This window comes from Lycium ferocissimum, chromosome 7, assembly GCF_029784015.1.
Source record: "Lycium ferocissimum isolate CSIRO_LF1 chromosome 7, AGI_CSIRO_Lferr_CH_V1, whole genome shotgun sequence".
In the NCBI taxonomy this organism is placed as follows: Eukaryota; Viridiplantae; Streptophyta; class Magnoliopsida; order Solanales; family Solanaceae; genus Lycium; species Lycium ferocissimum.
The window spans coordinates 24,311,282-24,329,610 of NC_081348.1; the positions used below are offsets into that span (position 1 = coordinate 24,311,282).

The 18,329-nt window shown below is 38.4% G+C and overlaps 1 protein-coding gene across 1 annotated transcript in view; it reads right to left on the reverse strand.

The window, feature by feature from the left end:
- LOC132063952 (BEACH domain-containing protein C2) overlaps window positions 1–18,104 on the reverse strand; it is a 30,607-nt gene extending 12,503 nt beyond the window's left edge. The window contains exons 1-13 of the mRNA XM_059456740.1: window positions 17,918–18,104; window positions 15,860–17,791; window positions 14,464–15,248; window positions 11,171–11,878; window positions 9,487–9,621; window positions 8,843–8,947; window positions 8,361–8,474; window positions 6,880–6,956; window positions 5,874–5,955; window positions 3,963–4,283; window positions 2,887–3,509; window positions 624–708; window positions 271–465 (exon numbers count right to left, since the gene is read on the reverse strand). Coding sequence (XP_059312723.1) covers window positions 271–465; window positions 624–708; window positions 2,887–3,509; window positions 3,963–4,283; window positions 5,874–5,955; window positions 6,880–6,956; window positions 8,361–8,474; window positions 8,843–8,947; window positions 9,487–9,621; window positions 11,171–11,878; window positions 14,464–15,248; window positions 15,860–17,789 — 5,160 coding nt within the window. The 5' untranslated portion in view covers window positions 17,790–17,791; window positions 17,918–18,104. The remainder of the gene's footprint in view (window positions 1–270; window positions 466–623; window positions 709–2,886; window positions 3,510–3,962; window positions 4,284–5,873; window positions 5,956–6,879; window positions 6,957–8,360; window positions 8,475–8,842; window positions 8,948–9,486; window positions 9,622–11,170; window positions 11,879–14,463; window positions 15,249–15,859; window positions 17,792–17,917) is intronic.
- Window positions 18,105–18,329: the final 225 nt, after the last annotated feature.

Here is an 18,329-nt window from a genome sequence, read left to right on the forward strand (position 1 = left end):
ATTACACTGGGTATGATGTTGTTGTATGCTGTTGACAAAATAGAAACTGCAGATACGGATGGTGACAGAACAGAAAGCCAACCACAAAGGCATGAGCTGGATGTGCCAGATTCTAATCAATTACCAGAAAATACTTCATAATGGAAAAGTGTAAAGAGCTTGTCGCTTTATTCAAGATTCTTTTGCCGAACTCCAACTCTGAAGAAAGGTTAAAGTAAAATCTAGAACTGAAGTTCCATCACTATGTGCATGGAAGTCTAATATATCTACCTCAAGGGGCAAGGCATCTGCAGCCAATGATCGGTCATCAACGACAAAAGGATTTAAACCATCTGCAGATGCCAGTTCATGAATTCCTGCCAAGAGGGGTCGCCATCTCCTTAAGGCTGCAATAAAAGGTGGTAAAATAACCTCTAGATATTGCTTCCTTAGAGGAGTTCGATCCCTACCAACAGCATGCCATACCTGCAACATACAAGTGACAGAAATGTGAATCAAAATAGTGAAAGCATCGGAAACAAAAATGCTGACTCAGACAAGTATAAGAATGAAAAAGAGTTATATCTTAAACCTCCATATAAGTTGCTGACTCAAACAAGTAACTAGATAGAAATAATACTAACCTCAGAGAACATAACACAGGAGGCAACCAACACTCTCTGTCTTCTGGACTCAGAAATAGGCATGTTGAGAATTGGTGAAAGCACGCTGTCCACAAAAAATAGAGTATGAGTGGGATTCCAATTAGCATAAACTGAGAAGTCAGTATAAATATTACTACTCAACAAGCATGTTGTCGTAGCAGATAGCTAGCATAAAAGATGGTCTAATTTTCTTTCTTATTCTTTTAATAACAGATGGTAACCAGACCACTTGTGTGCACCTCAACTATTTGCACCGGTACATGCTACCTCCCACCAGCACAGGTACCACGTAACTCTCCCCACCAGACGGGAAGAAATCACCTACTAATATTTTATGTCTCGCACTCGCTTTGAACCCTCGCCTATAAGGTTTAGACCCACTTCATTAACCACTAGGTCACACCCTGTGTGCCATAAAAGACGGTGTACTTATGATAAAGAAATATAAGCATATGGCCTTTTGTCGTTGTTTTCCTTTCATTACCGATTGGATTGTTTCCTGCTGAGGGTCTATCGGAAACAACCTCTCTACCCCACAAAGGTAGGGGTAAGGTCTGCGTACATCTTACCCTCCCTAGACCCCACTTGTGGGATTACACTGGGCATGTTGTAGTTTGTTGCTGGCCATAATCACCGGCACAACAAGAATTCATGAAATAGCCAGACATAATAGGAGAATATCCCACTATGCAAGTAAAGTAGATGTCAAACTTAGCGGAGAAACTTAAAATTGGCCAAAGAAACCCGCAAACATGAAAACCCAAAAGAAAATACAGAAATGTTGACATTACCAAAAAGCTAGAAGCTAATGCTGACAAATATTGGAGTACAACTAGAAAACGCCAAATGACGTGTAACAAGTATAGCAACTCTCTGTTAAGTGGACTAGGACCAATTAGGCAAATTAAAATGAGTTGAGATGATGAAACAATTCAAGACTCAAATCCCCCAATTTTTGCTTGCTCAAAATGGGTTGCGTCAAGATGATTTGAGCAGGCCATAGTAAAACATGTCCAACTCAAGATCAATTCATCATTGTTCGTTTATCTTTTTAATGTCTATGTTATATTTTAAGGTAAAATTAAATTATAATATCTATTCAAAACTTTCTTCTTCTTTTTCTTTCCCTTTTTTTTTCCTTTTTTTTTTTTTTTTTGACAAAACTATAGTATGGTACATTTGGACTAGTAATGTTGTTCAAGTTTGCCAATCTTTTTTTATAACCATGGTGTCCGGGCCAGCTTCCCCGCACCTCAACTAATTCAATGGGATACTGCTACCCACAAGCACAGATACCGGGTAACTCTGACTACTAAGGCTTGGACGGATGGGAAGAAATCACCTAGTGTTTTTGCCTCGACAGGGATTTGAATCTGAGACCTCATATTTCTTGACCCACTTTACTGACCACTAGACCACACTCTTGCATACTCAAGATGTCCCACTAGACCACACTCTTGGGTACTCAAGATGTCAATCTTTTGGATGGGTTAATTTAGGTTCTCCCCATTTTAACCTTTAAATGAATACATTAGTGACCAAAAAAATTTATGGGTCAAAATTTACACCCATCAATGAAGATATTTGGCACGTTTTTCTACGACGAGTTATTGCAATTAAAAAATCATCATATGGCTCTGATAGCATGTTTTTGCTCATAAAAGATAGAAATTACTTCCAGGAAAAAATTAAAATTGTTAAAATGTTAAAGTTATAGAGTAGTGTTAAGTGTTAGTATGAAATTAGACCAATAGAGTGTACCACGTGTCTATAAATAGGTATGTCTTGTATAATATAATCATCAAGCTCAGTTGAATAGTCTTTGATCTCTTATTTTCTTTTGGTGCACCCATAAAGTTCCTTGTATAGAAGATTGGGTGGAGTTTGTAGAGAATCATATCTTTTTGTAGATTTTTACCTTTAGGTATACCCTTTGTATACGGTCAGATTCTTGGCCATGCTTATGAATGAAAATACTTTACTTGATCAAAAAAAATATTATCATCAAGTCTTTAGTGTATATTATTTTGTTACTTTTGCTTCAAGTGGTTTCAGTATCCGAAATTTTGGTTATCTCAGTCTCACACTACTAAGTCCCCTTAAGGTTCACGTGTGATTCATGGTAAGTCTTGTGAATATGCAAAACCTAAAAATAAAAAAAATAAAAAAGGAGAGAGAAACAAAAAGAAAAAAGAAGAAAGAGGAAAATTGAGTAGCTCAAAAAAGGTTAGCATATTGATACCTCCATAACAATGAGGATCGTGGTTTCCTGGATGGTATACGAGCATTCATGTCTAAAATAGAAAGATTGCTAGTCTGCCTACGGAAACCCTCTGACGTCCCGTCTTCTGTGTTTCCATGCCTCATTAACATCTGATTTCCACCATCATCTTCTTCCCGTAATGAGACAAGAACCATTCGCAGCATGCAAAGAAAAGGCTGGTCACTGTCTAACAATTGATATAGAGCTGCCATGCCTCCCATTCCAGTACCTGATCCTCCTCCAATACCTAGACCACCACCCAGTCCAGACTCATCTAACAAGAGTGCTTCTAGCATTGCAACTGACTTCTTTATTAAAGGAAATTCAATCCAGCTTCCATCAGCATCTTTTTCCAATGCAGAATTCCAAGCTTCCCAACCACTGCCACCACCACCAATTTCTGAGGTGTTTGTGGGAAGGGCAACTCCATACCATAATCGACTCCTGTATTTCCACCCCTCAGCTAAATCTAAGGCACAGCTACCATATGACACAAATGCGCAAGAAACAGATTCATAAGGTTCACAAGCTGCTGCAGCAGCGAGCCGCTCCATCACAGTTGCAGATATCTGTCCATTAGGATCAGCCATTGACGCAAGAACCTAGTAGAGACCAGCATCAGTAAACTAAGTTCAATGAACAAGAAACCAAATATAATATCGTAAACTGTTACAAGCATTTCAACATGATCTGTCCAATAAACCTGGCTACAAACAAAATAGAGAGCATTACAAGCACGAGTGAGTCTTAACCCAATTAGCAGAGAGATTGGTCGTTTTCCGTATCAATCACATGTAGGTGTAGGTGAAAATGCAGCAACCACAGAAGACAGAGGAAACAGAGAACAACTACAGATGCAGACAAGACCTAGATGCAAAACAAACTCCAACAGGACAGCCAGGAATATGCACATCACGGAGGGTAGAAAAAAGAAAAAATAGAAGATCTGCAGACTGATATGAACACAGATAGTACATTTTTATGAAAGAAAAAGAACAGATAGTACTTGACGAAGAGGAATTCCTAAACTCAAACATAAGTCTATAAGTACATACATCAAGTGACAATCTCCCAGAGCTATTGGATGATTTACGATCAGCTACAGTTTCAAGAGCATCTCCACCAACTACACTTGCAGACTGACTACCTACAGGCACAGCATTTGACAGGGGGGAAACAGAACCAGTACGAACACGTGAAGTCCTGTAAAGCTTGCTCTGCAGCCTCAGATGGTCTTCAACAAGCATTAAAATCACAATGGCATTCTCTACCAAGGCCACAGAAAGTTGAGCCGCATTTTCTGCTCCCACCTTGGCATCCTTAGCTGACAACCCTTCAGCTGCCACACCAGCAGCTGCTGCGGCAATAACTTGAGTCTGCAGAAAAAGAAAAGCTGGATTTGTAGTTTCACAAATGCTAATGTCTCGGAATGCAATTAATAATATTACTTTGACTTGTCAAAAGGAAAAGCTTAGGATGAATTTACTCAGAATATAACAAAACTTTAACTGCCATGAAGGGGCTAAAGCAATTTTGGTCATATTTGAAAAAGAGCACAGTGACACCAAGTTAACAGACAAGCAACCACATTTTTTGATGAAGAACAGATATTTGTGCTATATTAAAGCATATAGAGAGCTCAACATGCAAATCCTCTCTCTCCCCCATACAGACTCTTACTTGGAATTTTGCTTTATTCTCTTTGCATGGAACCTATCATTAATATAGTCACTTTGCCTTATCAAATAGAAAATCACTCAGAATTTAACAAAAATCATAACTGGCACCAAGGCCCTAAAACAAAGTTGATTTTGAAAGTAAAACAATTCGAAAAGGATCAAGGTGACACCAACGCTCAAGCTATAAAACAACTCGAAAAGGATCAAGGTGACACCAACGCTCAAGCTAACTTCAAAGGCAACAAAATTTCGGAAAAATTAAGATTTCAATTACTCCCTCCGTCCCAATTCATGTGATTGTAAACAAATAGACCTTGGGTCTAACTCAACCCAAAAGCTAGTTCATGAAGTGAGAATTGTCCAACCATAAAGGAGACCAATTACCCCATCCATGGCCAAAGTGGGAACTCTGACACCTCCACACGCCCAAGTCTGTACATCTGAAGTGTGGACAATATAACATGAGGGCCCAACATCGAGTAAACCAATTAATGAGATGGATCTGGAGATACCATGATAAAAAATGGATCACGAGCCTAACTCAACCTCAAAAGTTAGCTCATGAGGTGAGGATTGTCTAAGATCATATAAGGAGACCAACTACCCATCCAATAATGTTGTTTGGCTGCACATGTAGTTTAATAAAGAAAAAAAGGTTTTTAAAACTTGTGGTCTAAATCAAGCCATAGACACTTTTGTAGCCATAAATTATCTACTTAAGGGTAAAATGGAAAGTTTAAAGTTAAATGGTTTTTGAATATAGAACGGTATCCTTCTTTTTGTGGCGGACCAAAAAGGGAAGAGTGTTACATAAATTGGGACGAAAGGAGTAAGAAATACAGAGAGCTCAACATGCAAAATTCTCTCTCTCCCCCCACCACACACAAACCCCTCTCCCAAACTCTGCTGGTGCTTTTGTGGTTGTTCTCAAACAAAATCTACACTAAAGACGAAGAACACACGAGCATCACCCAGTTAATACAAGAACATAAAACAAAGAAGAAAAATCTTCCTTGGGCACAAATGTAAGAATATATGAAATAAAGCTGCAAATTTTGAAACAGAAAGCACTAGCACATTTTTGTTGACATCTCAAGTAGCACAAAGACAAAGTTGGCCTTGAGTACTAACTTGCTTTTACCCAGTTCAAAAATCACACTGGAGCAGGTCTTTCTGATATCATACTGAAGATAAAAGTCATCAGCAGAAAAGGAAAAAGCAAAAAGAATTATGAAGTCACATCTTGAGCTTTCACCATAGAGAGTAGAGCTTGAAGAACAAGGTTACCTGAACCTGCAACTCCCGTGCAGCAAAATCTAGCAAGCTTCCCAACAGCCTTCTTTTGAAAATGGGCAGCGACTCTTCACGTCTTGGGATGTAATGATAAGCAAAATTGAAAACTAATGAGAACCCCAAATAGCCTTTGGATAGTAACATAAGATATTGTGTTTACAAACCACTCATCATACAAAGCACATGAAAATGAAAACGGTCCTTCAAAGGATAAATATCTCCAGATAGACTATGTTACCTGATTTAATAACAGCCTAAGCTAAATAAAGTCTAATAATCACTATCATAGACAGGACAAACACTCTGAAAAAAGTCTAGACATCCAAATTGTCATCCTCTAGCAGTGGTATCAAGGTCCCAAAGACCTAATGCTTTTTAGGTCATGTGAATTGAAGGAGAAAACTGGTTAACAAATTTGTGATGAATAAACAGGGAAACGTGTCCAAAAGTACATTTTCAATTGTGCTGTTCCACACAACACTCACGATCAAGTGGGTCTCAAAGTCGCCGAAAAAATACAAGGGAACTATCTTTTCCTCTCCCAAATGTTGCTGATTTCTGGAATGCGAGGAATTTTTCACCAAAACTCTGAAACCATGTCAGAAATAAAGGCGCGTGAAGACAATTGACTTATGCTAAGTCCTTTTCATATCCACACCTTACAAAGTACATAATCATGTTTTCCCGATGTGAAACAGTAATATGAAGGATAGATATATACAACTTAACTATGTACATTAACTATCTAACATTATCTTAAAAAAGTGCAAACGCAAACTCCAAAATTTCCATGATACTTCATTTAAACTGATTGAAAATTGTAATAACATACTCTAAATTATTCAATACAGAGCAGATTTATACAGAAAAAAGGAGGTATGGTCTCACTCTAGTACTGAAATATGTAGAACTTTGAAAGAAAAGACCTTTTTTGAGAGGAAAATCACTGCAGCAAAATCAAACACTGGGATCTATTCAACAAACTTGTCAACACTAGTACCTGACTCTCAGGTCTCCTGTGCTAGAACCACCCACCATGGAAAGCCATTCTGCACAATGAATTGTAGCTTCAATATCCTGTCCAAAAAAGAATATCAAATGAAATGTTCGATGCAGATATTAAAATAGGAGAATGGCCAGTGCAAGGGACAAAAAGAAGAGCAAAATGTTTTAGAAATACATATGAAAAATAGTCATAACTAGTTACTGAAGCTTCTCAATCCTATTAGGTCAATAAGCAAAAGATATAAAACACCAAAGCAATCTAACACCTGAAACAAAAGGAAAATCAGGCCAGGAGATGACTCATAACCAAAAATCAGAAGAAACAATAATCAAGTGTTTAGTAATTTGAAAGTAGCCAATCGCATTTTCTCATTTTGGTATTGCAAACATAAAAGTTCTTATACATAAATTTATGTCAGAGGAGAGACCAGTGGGTATAAGCCAGTAGAGAACCTATAGGAGGGTTTTGGTTTTTCAAGTCTTAAAAGGGCAGAAGGCAGTGATAAGCAGGTCACGGTTGACACTTGAGAGGGTCTATAGTTGGTGAAAGCCAATAGAGGGATAAATAGTGATAGAGGGAGCAGAATTTAGTTGTGAAGGACATAGAGTAGCAGAAGATTTTTAAAATGCTGCTGTCAAAGGAAGGGGAAGGATGAGCCTATAAAATTTTCAGGCAAGAGACGGAACTTGGTCGAAGAAGTCAACCAACATCGTGAAATCCCTTTGGGAGGTCCTTGAAAGCAGGTAACAAATTTTTGAGGAACAGACAGTGAAGATTTTTAATTGTTCAAGTTGAGGGGAGCTATCTGCAGAGTGCTAACATTTTCAAGCTATGAGGAAACAGAATTTAATTAGAGAACCAGCACCGAGAAATTCGTGAAAGAGGTCATGGGCTCACGTGCACAAAGGAAGAGCTATAGAGTACACTCTGGAGTCCCAGACCAAAAGGCTAGCTAATAAAGGGCTAACTATGAGTCAGAACATTCTGAAACCTAACTAGATTTTCTATCTTCCGAATTCCATTGGCAGATAAGATAAATCCAAAAGATGCTGATCCCTAACTAAGGTGTCCAGAAGAACGTTAGCACCCAAGCTCTGGATTTGAAGAAACAAATATCTCCTTCACCGTATCTCTATCCTACAAGTCCCTATTTGATTCCTTCCTCGCCATTCCAAGCAACCAAGAATTAAAATAAAATGTGTTCAGAATCCAGGACTGACATAATCATTCCAAACTACCAGCATATACATTCAGCTCTCACAAATAAGATATCTTATTTGTTCAATCGTATTTATTACTTACTAGCTCACCTCACAGATTGAATCATTCACCCTATTATTCTCCATCTTAGTGAATACAGTCTGTTATTTAGCATCCTACTGGTGCTGCACCAATGTTTTAAATATTATTAAGAAATGCACCGCAAACCAAGCAGAAGATGCCACGTGAGAAAAAACAATGGTTACAAAATTTACCTGCCAACCATCCTTCTGGCGCATTGAGTGCTCCAACACAATTATAAGGAAGTTGTGTATGAGGTCTTCTATATCTCTCAAGCTTCCTGGGTTAGCATTCTTACTTGCTCCTGTCTGTCACGGAAAGATCATAAGAATCAAAGTCAGAATCTCTACGCTTCTTTTAGCCTCTGCTGATATTGGAAAAAGCTCACTCTAACCACTACTTCACAGGGAAAATAAGTATCAGAAGAGACATTTAGTAGCTCCACCTATGAGCATCACTTTCAAGTTAGCAAAGCGAAAAAAAGTGTATCAGTGACCAAATGGGAAACTATTCCTGTATACCGAATTACAGATGCATAAGAAATGCAAAACTACGGCAACGTGCACATAAAATATGAAGAAGTGAAAAACACAACAGATTTTTTTGTATTACTCTTTACAGTGACTTCCAAAAAGAAGCAACGTATTTTTTTGTGAAATAGTATAAGAAATGCTACCTCATAGTTAGATATCAGGATCTCCAATATCCACTCAGGCCACTCATCCATTTTGGTTAGATTGATTCTGTTTTCCGGATGACTGCAAGCCATAATTAGAAGATCCTGAAACCAAACAGAAAGTTGAAGAGAGAGAGAGAGAGAGAGAGAGAGAGAGAGAGAGGCATGAAGAGAATGTTCAACAAAGACAATATCTGAATGCTATACACTGAGACGAAGGTGTCATCTAAATAAACCCACCGACCAATCAACAGCCTCAAATCATGAATGACAAAAAAATGGCAGGTCTGTGATGTCTCGCAAACTAAGACCCCGTCCCTCCCACATCAACTTCAAAGGGGGGAAAACTGAATTTTCCTTGGTTTCTTTCTTTTGATCAGGCCTAATTTTCTGTCTTCCCCCTTCAACCAGGGACCAAAATGACAAACAAGAAAATGAAAAGCAGAAAATTGATCATGTTGATTTTGCTACGTTCTACAAAAATCCAAGGCTACATAGAATTATAAAGAAAATTTCTTCTCTTGTCCCTCATATTGAGAGAGACCCCTTTTATATCCAATCCTCTTTTCTCCACCCAAGCCACATCAGTACAAAGAAGATAAGGAACAATAAGCTGTTATGAAAAACAGGGCACAATTCAATACCTGCAATGCTCGGCTTTGCAATGGCTTTGGTGCATATGGAAGTGACCGTAAAAGAATCAATAAAAGTTGGATATGCTCAAACCGATGCCCAGAATCATAGAAGTTTAATCCATTGTCTGTTGACGGGGCATTTATCTACATCAGGAGCAAAAAAGGCTTCAGATCTATCTGTGATAGACTGCTTAGTGCAGAAAACTCAATAGCAATGGAGTATAGCCCCAAAACTATTGCATCTATAAACAAAGTGAATATCTGAATGGGTAGCGGAGAGGAAATTCAAAATCCAAACAGTGAACCATTCAACAAGACTAATCACAAAAGGGATTAAATGAGCCCAAACAAGATTCAGAAACACGTATACTGATCATGGCATAAACTATGCCTAGATGCCCGAAAACCGGTTTTTCCCGATAAAAAAGCTTCAACTATTAGTGGTGCAAAGAGAGGTCTAAAACCGATTTTTCACATCAATATCAAGTGATTAAATACGGATTTATTACTCAAGGTAAATAGCAATAATCATATGATTTAGCACTAATCATATGATTTTCTTTTATTTTAATCTTATTCTAGTCAATAAAGCATAAATTGGTGATATTAACAGTACAGTACAAAAACTGCTAAAAGATAATTATTCAAACAGAAAGCTAGCTATATAATCTACTTATCAAGAAAAGAATACTCTAGCATAAGAATCTCCAAAACCTAATGAAATCATAGTCATGATCCCACCATGCTCCATAAGACACTTGTAATAAATATACTGCAAGACCTTATCAAATCTGGGAAAAGTACACATGGCTTATTTGATAGTCTATACATGATATAATTTCTCCACGAGATATTCATAAACATCATATTTAATAGAAGAAGGGGAAGCGATCCACGCTGATTAAACTTAACGTATATTTATTGTTTGTAAACTAAAAAGACTAATATTATTACACAGTTTTTTCCATCCAAATTCCAAATGGTTGAAAAGGTGTAGAAGCAATGCTTTTTTACCTTTCTAAGTCAAGCCGGGAAATATTTAACCCCTCATATTCATTACAATATAAAACAATTTCATAATTTTACATACCTGTTCGAGAACTGTTAAAATCACCAGAGGCCAGAGAGATATCTATTACCACATCATGGTGAACCATACCAAGATATTGCATAACAGAAATGCATGATGATATAAAGTCTGAGTTGAAACTTGGTTGACTTCCCAGGGCAAACACACAGCAAAATTTTTATTCTAAATGTTTGAGATAGAAGATATTCTAAGCAGAAGGAGAAACTTATGGTTGCCATTCTCTGGCTTACATATCTAAACAGGCTAGGCAAGAAAAAGGGAAAAGAAAAGTAGCAGTAACGAGAGGCATCTAGTTTTTGCACCAATAAAGAAGTTACCTATTTCAGATGTAAAGTGAGAAGTTAAAAAGGTCATAAATATGTATGTTTGTAACTATGCATATCATCTTCAAGCAGAGATTCTATGCAATGCACTGAGTTTCTTTCATTTATTTGAGCATCATATCCTAAACAGACATAGCATACTATCTTATTGAAACACAGCAAAGAAAGGAAATTTTTTTAGAAACATATTAAGAGAAAACTTATCCAAAAAGAATAGAAGAAATGGCAGGAACTTAGTTATTGAAGAAGCAGCAAATCAAGAGGAATAGCATATTAATACCGAGGCACCCAATAAAGCTGTGTATACTCTGCTAGTCATGAGCCTATTTGGTGCTGCTTGGAAGGCCTTTTGTAACGCAAAAAGTAGAAGGGAAACCTTATCGTCAAACATGGTACCCCCTCCTTCCAGCAACCCCAAAAGGTTGTTTGTCACATCTGGGGGAGCATGTGCACCAAATTTCAGATAGCCTGATGAAACTAAAGCTCCCAAGAGGTTAATAATTCCAAGAACAATTTCATCACTTTTATCAACATTGTATGCATTATTCCGAGCATTTTCAGCATTTATTGAAAAGCTTATACCACCCAGGTTTTTTAGAAATGCATTCTCTGGGATAGACTGCATTTTTTCAATAGTAGACCTCCTAGTGGAAATTGTGGCACCCGAACCAGCGAAGGACTCAGGTACAGATTCCGTTTCACTCAAACTTGTCTCTCTTTCTTTTGTAAATCCTGTTTCACCAACTTCACTACTTCCCATGGGACAATGTACCTCAGTATCCAGTTCAGTTTCCTGGGCTGATGCAGCAGTGGCATTATGATCTAAAGAGGGTAAATCATCACAATCTCCAATCTTGACTTCGCGCTGCAATAGGACAAGAAGTGTTTCTATACCACCACAAGATAAAAATGCCTCAGAAAAGGTTTGAGCCCTGGACATATTCGGCTGTACAACCAACCTGTACATGAGATGTAGCACCCTGGCAACCTGAAATAAAAAAAATTATATTAGATTCAAATAGAAAGTTTGGCACATCTGTTGGGAAGTATCAAGAAATTTCTCTTTTAAGAAAAAGATTTTATTCCCCAGTATACAGAAGCTGTATATATTTTTCTTTATGTTTTTGTAACTGTGGTGCTGTATATAGAGTAAGCTAAATAAATAAAAATGACATATTTTTTAAGTCAAGCAACCTATGTCTCGTACCATTACAGATACAAACATGAATACAGTAGGAACGCAATACTTGAAAGTGAAATGGCAGGGGAAACGAAGTTTTCACAGTACACCCCTATAACCACTGGCTGCTGAAAAGAGAGGACATGAGATTCCCATGCCTATCAGTCAAGATTCCTGAGTACTTACGAAAGTTTGCTTTTTCATGTGAATGGCTGACTAGAGGGGTGATCCTGGTAGCCGAAAATATGAGAAAATGGAAGATAATGACATAGATGACGGGTCACTTCATGCGCAAACAGTCAGGAGAAGATCAGAAGCAATTACTAGTGCATGTTAGGTTGTAAGTCATCTGTGTGGACAGTTTTGGACTTCTCCAGAATACAGTGATCAAACTCATGAATTGCGAAGTTTCCAATGCATAGTTGGGTATTCAGTAGAGGAAGAACAAGTCACAGGACATGGGATGTTCTCCTTTGGTTCTTATATTAGTTATAGGGGGAAAGGAATATACCATCGATGGATAAGGAGTGGACTTGGGGTGAAGAATTTAAATACACAATCAAAGCTTGTTGTATAAATGGTTGTGGAAATATAATAATGGAGATGCAGCGCATTGGAGAAAGAAAGCCATACAAAAAGTGCATGCTCTAATTGTGGAGGTGTACGGAAACATATCAGGAAGTTATGGTCAGATATTCCCACAAAAGTACAGTTTAAGCTGGAAATGGAAAAAAGATTAAATTTTGGAATCACGCTTAGGACACAACCCTATGAACTACATATCCTGACTTTGTCCGGGCAACATTAGCTCATTCCCAATCAGGGAAGTGGACAGTCAGCTTCAAAATAAATTATTTTGATTGGGAAGTAGAAGTATCGCCCAGCTTATATGAGATTTGGAGTATATTTGTCCTTTCTCTGAAGAAGCTGACTCTTTATTATGGATTGCATTGAGCTGTGGTAAAAGTTCACTGTGAAACCATGTTACTGAAGTTGTTCTCGCACCCACTTTGCACACTCCTACTTTCCACAATGGCCAATTGGCCATGGAAATAATTTGGAGAACTAAAGCACCTTATAAGGTGGATTGCTTCTGTCTGGCGAGTGGTGATGGTACATGAAGACTTCTTGATTCAGCAAAAATTGCAGAAGAGAAAAGAGGGGTAGTAGATGCTACTTGTGCGGAGAAGGGATTGAAGACAACAAAACACCTCTTGTGCACTGTACAGCCATATGTGGGAAGTGTTCCTGAACTTGTTTGCAGAAAATGAGTCATGCATTTACAGTTAAAGAGTTATTTTGCTGCTGGAGCGGATGCAGATTAGAAAAGACTAAGACTAGAAAGAGGAAAACCCTGTATACAATACTAAAATAAGAGAACCTACATCAAAAACATGGTTCTCAACAACCTAGAACAAATCCCTTGTATATTAAACAAGGAAAAAAAAAAAGAAAAGGCAGCTCATGAGTACACCAAATGAGACTAAATGCAAAATGTAGACTTCATCGAAAAAACACAAAGTGCCTTAGGTTTTTTAGCTATCTGGTGAATTTACCGCACGTGCATGATTGAAAAGAATATGACGGATTTCATTAGCTCATTTTTACTTTCTCGGTCAAGTTTTCTGCAGATGGTAAGTATCACATAACTGGCACAAGCTTTATAGCAGAGCATTAAAAAAGAGCAAAATTTGCAAATTCAACTTGAAAAGTGTTTCTTGGAAACTAATTTATGCTATTAGAGTTATTTCTCTTTTTTTTCCAAATCTGAAAACCAAATTACAACATTTTTAACTCGATAATGGAAAGAATATTTAGGAGGACATGATACATGTAGTAATAGAAAATTACTTCAACTGGAAAATTGCCTATAATGTATACCATTATGAATAAGATGCTGTTTTTCTTTTGTGGATACTACAACAGTAAGAATACCATAAGAATGAGTCCTTTTGCACTTGCTCAGATAGAAGAATTATGAGTAAATTCAAATATAATATCATAGAACAGTGAGAGCGTCTAAAAGTGAAGTTACTGAGATGAGACACTGATAACTAGAAAATAAGTTAACGATTACAAAACAAGAAGATCACACACGGAAAAAAATATGGTGTGAAAAGTTGAAAAGCTTTGAAGAATGAAAATACAGCAGAGTAACAAGTTTGAGAAAACTACAAAGAGTGTATTCTTGAGTGACTAAGAAAATATAAATACTTAATATAATAGATGTACGTGTCTGTCAATCAAAGTACAACACAATGGTGTGATAAGCCGTCAAATTTAGACACCAACAAGGTAATCTAAGCTTTCTTATAAAGAGAAAGAAGAGACTTAATTAACCTAGAAACTTACCCACCACTCAGAATACTTATATGCAAGAAATTGCACATTACCTGATTTGTCTGTGGACAATCCACCATGAAACCAAGCAAACAACGGACGTCATCTGCAGCTAGCGAAGGAGGGGCAGCCACAACTAGGAGCTCAATAACAACTAAAAGTTCATCAACCAAAGCATTTACTTCACCCAAAGGACGCGTTTCATCATTCATAAAAGTATCGACAGAGTCAGTTTCACGAATAGTCCAATAACATCTCCTGCAGCCATCTAGAAGCATTTGAATGGCATTAGCATCACGCATCACAGATGACTCTGTGAAAACCATATCTGCAAGGGAAGAGAGAAGCTTCTTCTGAAGACCATAACTGCATAGGCTCCAAATCCTCAGATCCAGTAGAAGCATACTGAAAAGCTGCACCTTGAGTGTGTGGTTGTGCTTCTGTGATTGGCACAACGACACAACTGCTGCTACAAGCGCCTCATCCCCAACTCCATCACGCTTCGCAACATCAAGGGAAGACAGAGTTTGTAGAAGGTAGTTTAAGATTCTTGACAGGACTTCTGGACCTTTTCTACGGCTCAACTCTTCATTGTTTCCAGGATGTTCAATGGCCCTAGAGATGATTCTGAATATGGGAGCGGCAAGAGCAGTTGTAGCTAAAGATAAAGAAAGGTCACCTTGCTTGGGTTCCAAGCTATTCTCTTCCACATTACTCACTGCCAAAGGAAGTAAGGACATGGGGCCTCCATATGCCAATGCCCAAAGAGCTTCCGTTGGACGCATTCTTGTTGCAACATGGACTTGCCCAAGAATCTCTGCAGGTCTTCGAAGCACACCTGAACGATTCAGAATCATTAAGCAATAATAGATAGACAACAATTACATTCTTCAACCTACATTTAAAAAGAGACAAAATAAACATGCGACGGTAAGAAAAGATAAACTTTGGTTCCTTACATGTCTCTGTACCAAATGAAAGAAAGACATAAAGAGAGGGCCAGAGAGAGAGGGGGTATCATATTCAATTAGTGGACAGAAAACATTTGTCAATCACTTATTCGTCCAAAATGATTTTATACTTTAGAATATGAAACTTAAAAGTTCTATTAATGAATAGGAGGCTCTAGAATATGAAACTTAAAACTTTCAATTATTGAATGAGAGGAGGAATATATGAATGCTAACAGCACAATCCAGAAAAGAATTGTTAACCAGAAATCTTCTCAATACAACACTGCCACCTTTGCCTAAACCCATTGACCTCATCTAAAATATATACATAGTTAAATGTAGATAGACGGGGAAATACATAGGGTAGTCTAAGTATAAAGTTTATAGGATCAGTGCTAGCAACTCTAAAGCATCAAGCTTTATAGACTTGTTATACTAATTAGATAATGGACATCATAATTGATATTGATATGTAAATGTAACAGAATTGTCAAACCTGATGAACCAGAAGGAGAAGCATCTGGACAAAAACGGCCACTGAGCAAGCCAGGATGATAGAAGAGATGAAGACATCCTGAGATTTCAGCATCCAGAACAGAACTTTCTTCAGCCAACTTTTGCACATAGTCATTTGTTGCTAACCACGGCGAGCCAGCTCCATGACCAAAAGAAGGAAGCACGTCTCCTCCCCTAGAAGCTAAGCGTGCCATTTTTTCTGGCCCAATTAGTTCCTTAAAAATGTATACAGGGCCCATCTCAGCAAACAAAGGGCACTGACGACGACGACGTTGTAAACCAGCCATAGTTGGGGGTGGATTAGTCCCAATACAGCAGAATGCAAGCGGCTTGGATATCCGGGGAAAGTCAAATGGTCGACTCTCATATAGTGATCCATCGATGTATAGCCTCAGTTCACTCTCTGCTTTTCCAATGAGGCCTTGCTTACAAGAGTGTTCAAGACCAATAAAGTACCAACACTGTGGCTTGAACGCGTGAGTGAAATGCAGAGAAGACTTCCTTCCTTTCCCACCACCGCTTTCAACCACTAAAAATTGGGCGTGAAAGTATGCTTCAATGCCTTGATTATCAGCTGACAAGAAGCTGAAGAGCCGTGGCATATGAGCTGTGCCTTCCCCAGCCAGTGCAGTGGCTGCAGCAGCAGCTGACATCGCAGAAGATTTTCCTGACGTGGCAGCTGCGGCAGCAGCAATTGCAGCTGCTGCCGTTGCTGTATTTAAAGTATCAGCAAAGGACTCAATGTAGATCCACGTAGCAAATGCATATCCATTAGTAAAAGGCCAGCGACTCTCCCCGGGACCCAGCAAGCCAGAGCTTTCACCATCAAATTCAAAGGTGCATGCTGGACCCCTCGACTCTTTCCCACTCATCGCTTTCTCCAAGGAAAGCAATAAACGAGCTGACCACTTAGTGGCAAGTGTTTTTGTGACTACTTGAAACCAACCATGCAGATCCCTTACGCTAAGAGAATGTGCAGCTAAGTGTTGAATGCAAAGGCATAACGGAGTCCCATCCCATCTTGATGGCTCTGAAGTAGCAAGATCCTGACAAAATATCTTTTCAGCCGAATGCAGCAGGACACGCAACAAACCCGCTGTAGAGCACATTGCTCGGTTTCTAGTGCAAGCACGCAAAATAGCAAGCAAACCTTTAACCATGCGAGTCCTAGGCGACATGAGACCTGCAATGTCCCCAATGGAGGGAAGCCAAGGAATGAGCTCGCCCGCCACAATGGCTGCTCTAGAGTTCAACATCACACTTGGCGGATTATTATCCTCGTCATCGTCTAAACACTCAACCCCTCCCATAGTGGCAAGAAGTGAATCAACTACCAAAAATGCAATAGAGTTAGCATCATCACCAGTTCCAAAACTCTCGACACCACTTACAACATTTTTCAGCTTGTCCAAGCCCTCAGGCTTTCCCATAATAGCAGAGTCAACTAAATGCAAGAGTTCTGGTTCCACATTTGGCACAACCTGTTTCTGCTTAGGTTTAGGTGGTGATCCAAATGGAGAATATGGTGCACTATCCCCATACGAATACATCGCAGAATCCACTGAAGAAGACGACTGTCTACCTTCAGCACTATCCATAAATTGCCTATCAGGACCGGGGCTCGAAAAATGGGTTTCATGATGCACCTCAATGTCAACAAAATCAACCTCAGATGGGATTTTCCCTACAGACAATTCAAACTTATCCTCAGTCCCACCCGAGGACCCTCTTAAATCATCAGATCCTTTATCTTGACTCAACCCTCCAACAATTTTATCTTGATCTTTCAATGAAACATTGTCAAATAACTCATCAGAATCAACCCCTTTTGAGACTACATTACTATGTACATTATCTACATTATCATCCCCCAGTTCATCCTGGGTATTTTTGGGTTTGTCCTCTTCCATTTCTGCAAACCCAAATGCTTAAAAATACAATCTTGGAAATGATATCATAAGTTTAACAATGGGAAATCTTGAAACATGCACATTATTTCTCAAGAAAGAAAACAAAAATGGGGTAATCAAGATTTTACCTTTTTGTGAATCTTGATCCAATATCTGGGATTGAAGATCAAGAAAAAAGAATGAAGAATCTTGCGTAATAGGAGGAAAGTTGAGAAAAGGCCGAGCCAGAACAACTAAACTTAGCCTGTTGGGTGACAATAGTATTCGATTAGTCACATAAAGGATGAGCCCATTCGCTTTCAAGGGTTTGTTTGTTTTGCCCTTTTTTTTTTTCTACTCTTCTTTCTACCATTTTTATATTTCGCCCCTTCCATTTATGCCTTTCTTAATTTTGGCTTCCCTCGCTCGTTTAACGAATATTTTTACTAAATTACCCTTTATCCCATTAAAACCCTTTCTATTTCTAAGCAGCTTGCCCTTTTCTTTCTTTTTTTGCTTCTTCGTCTCATCTCTTTTGTTTCCGATCTTTTAAAATTTAGG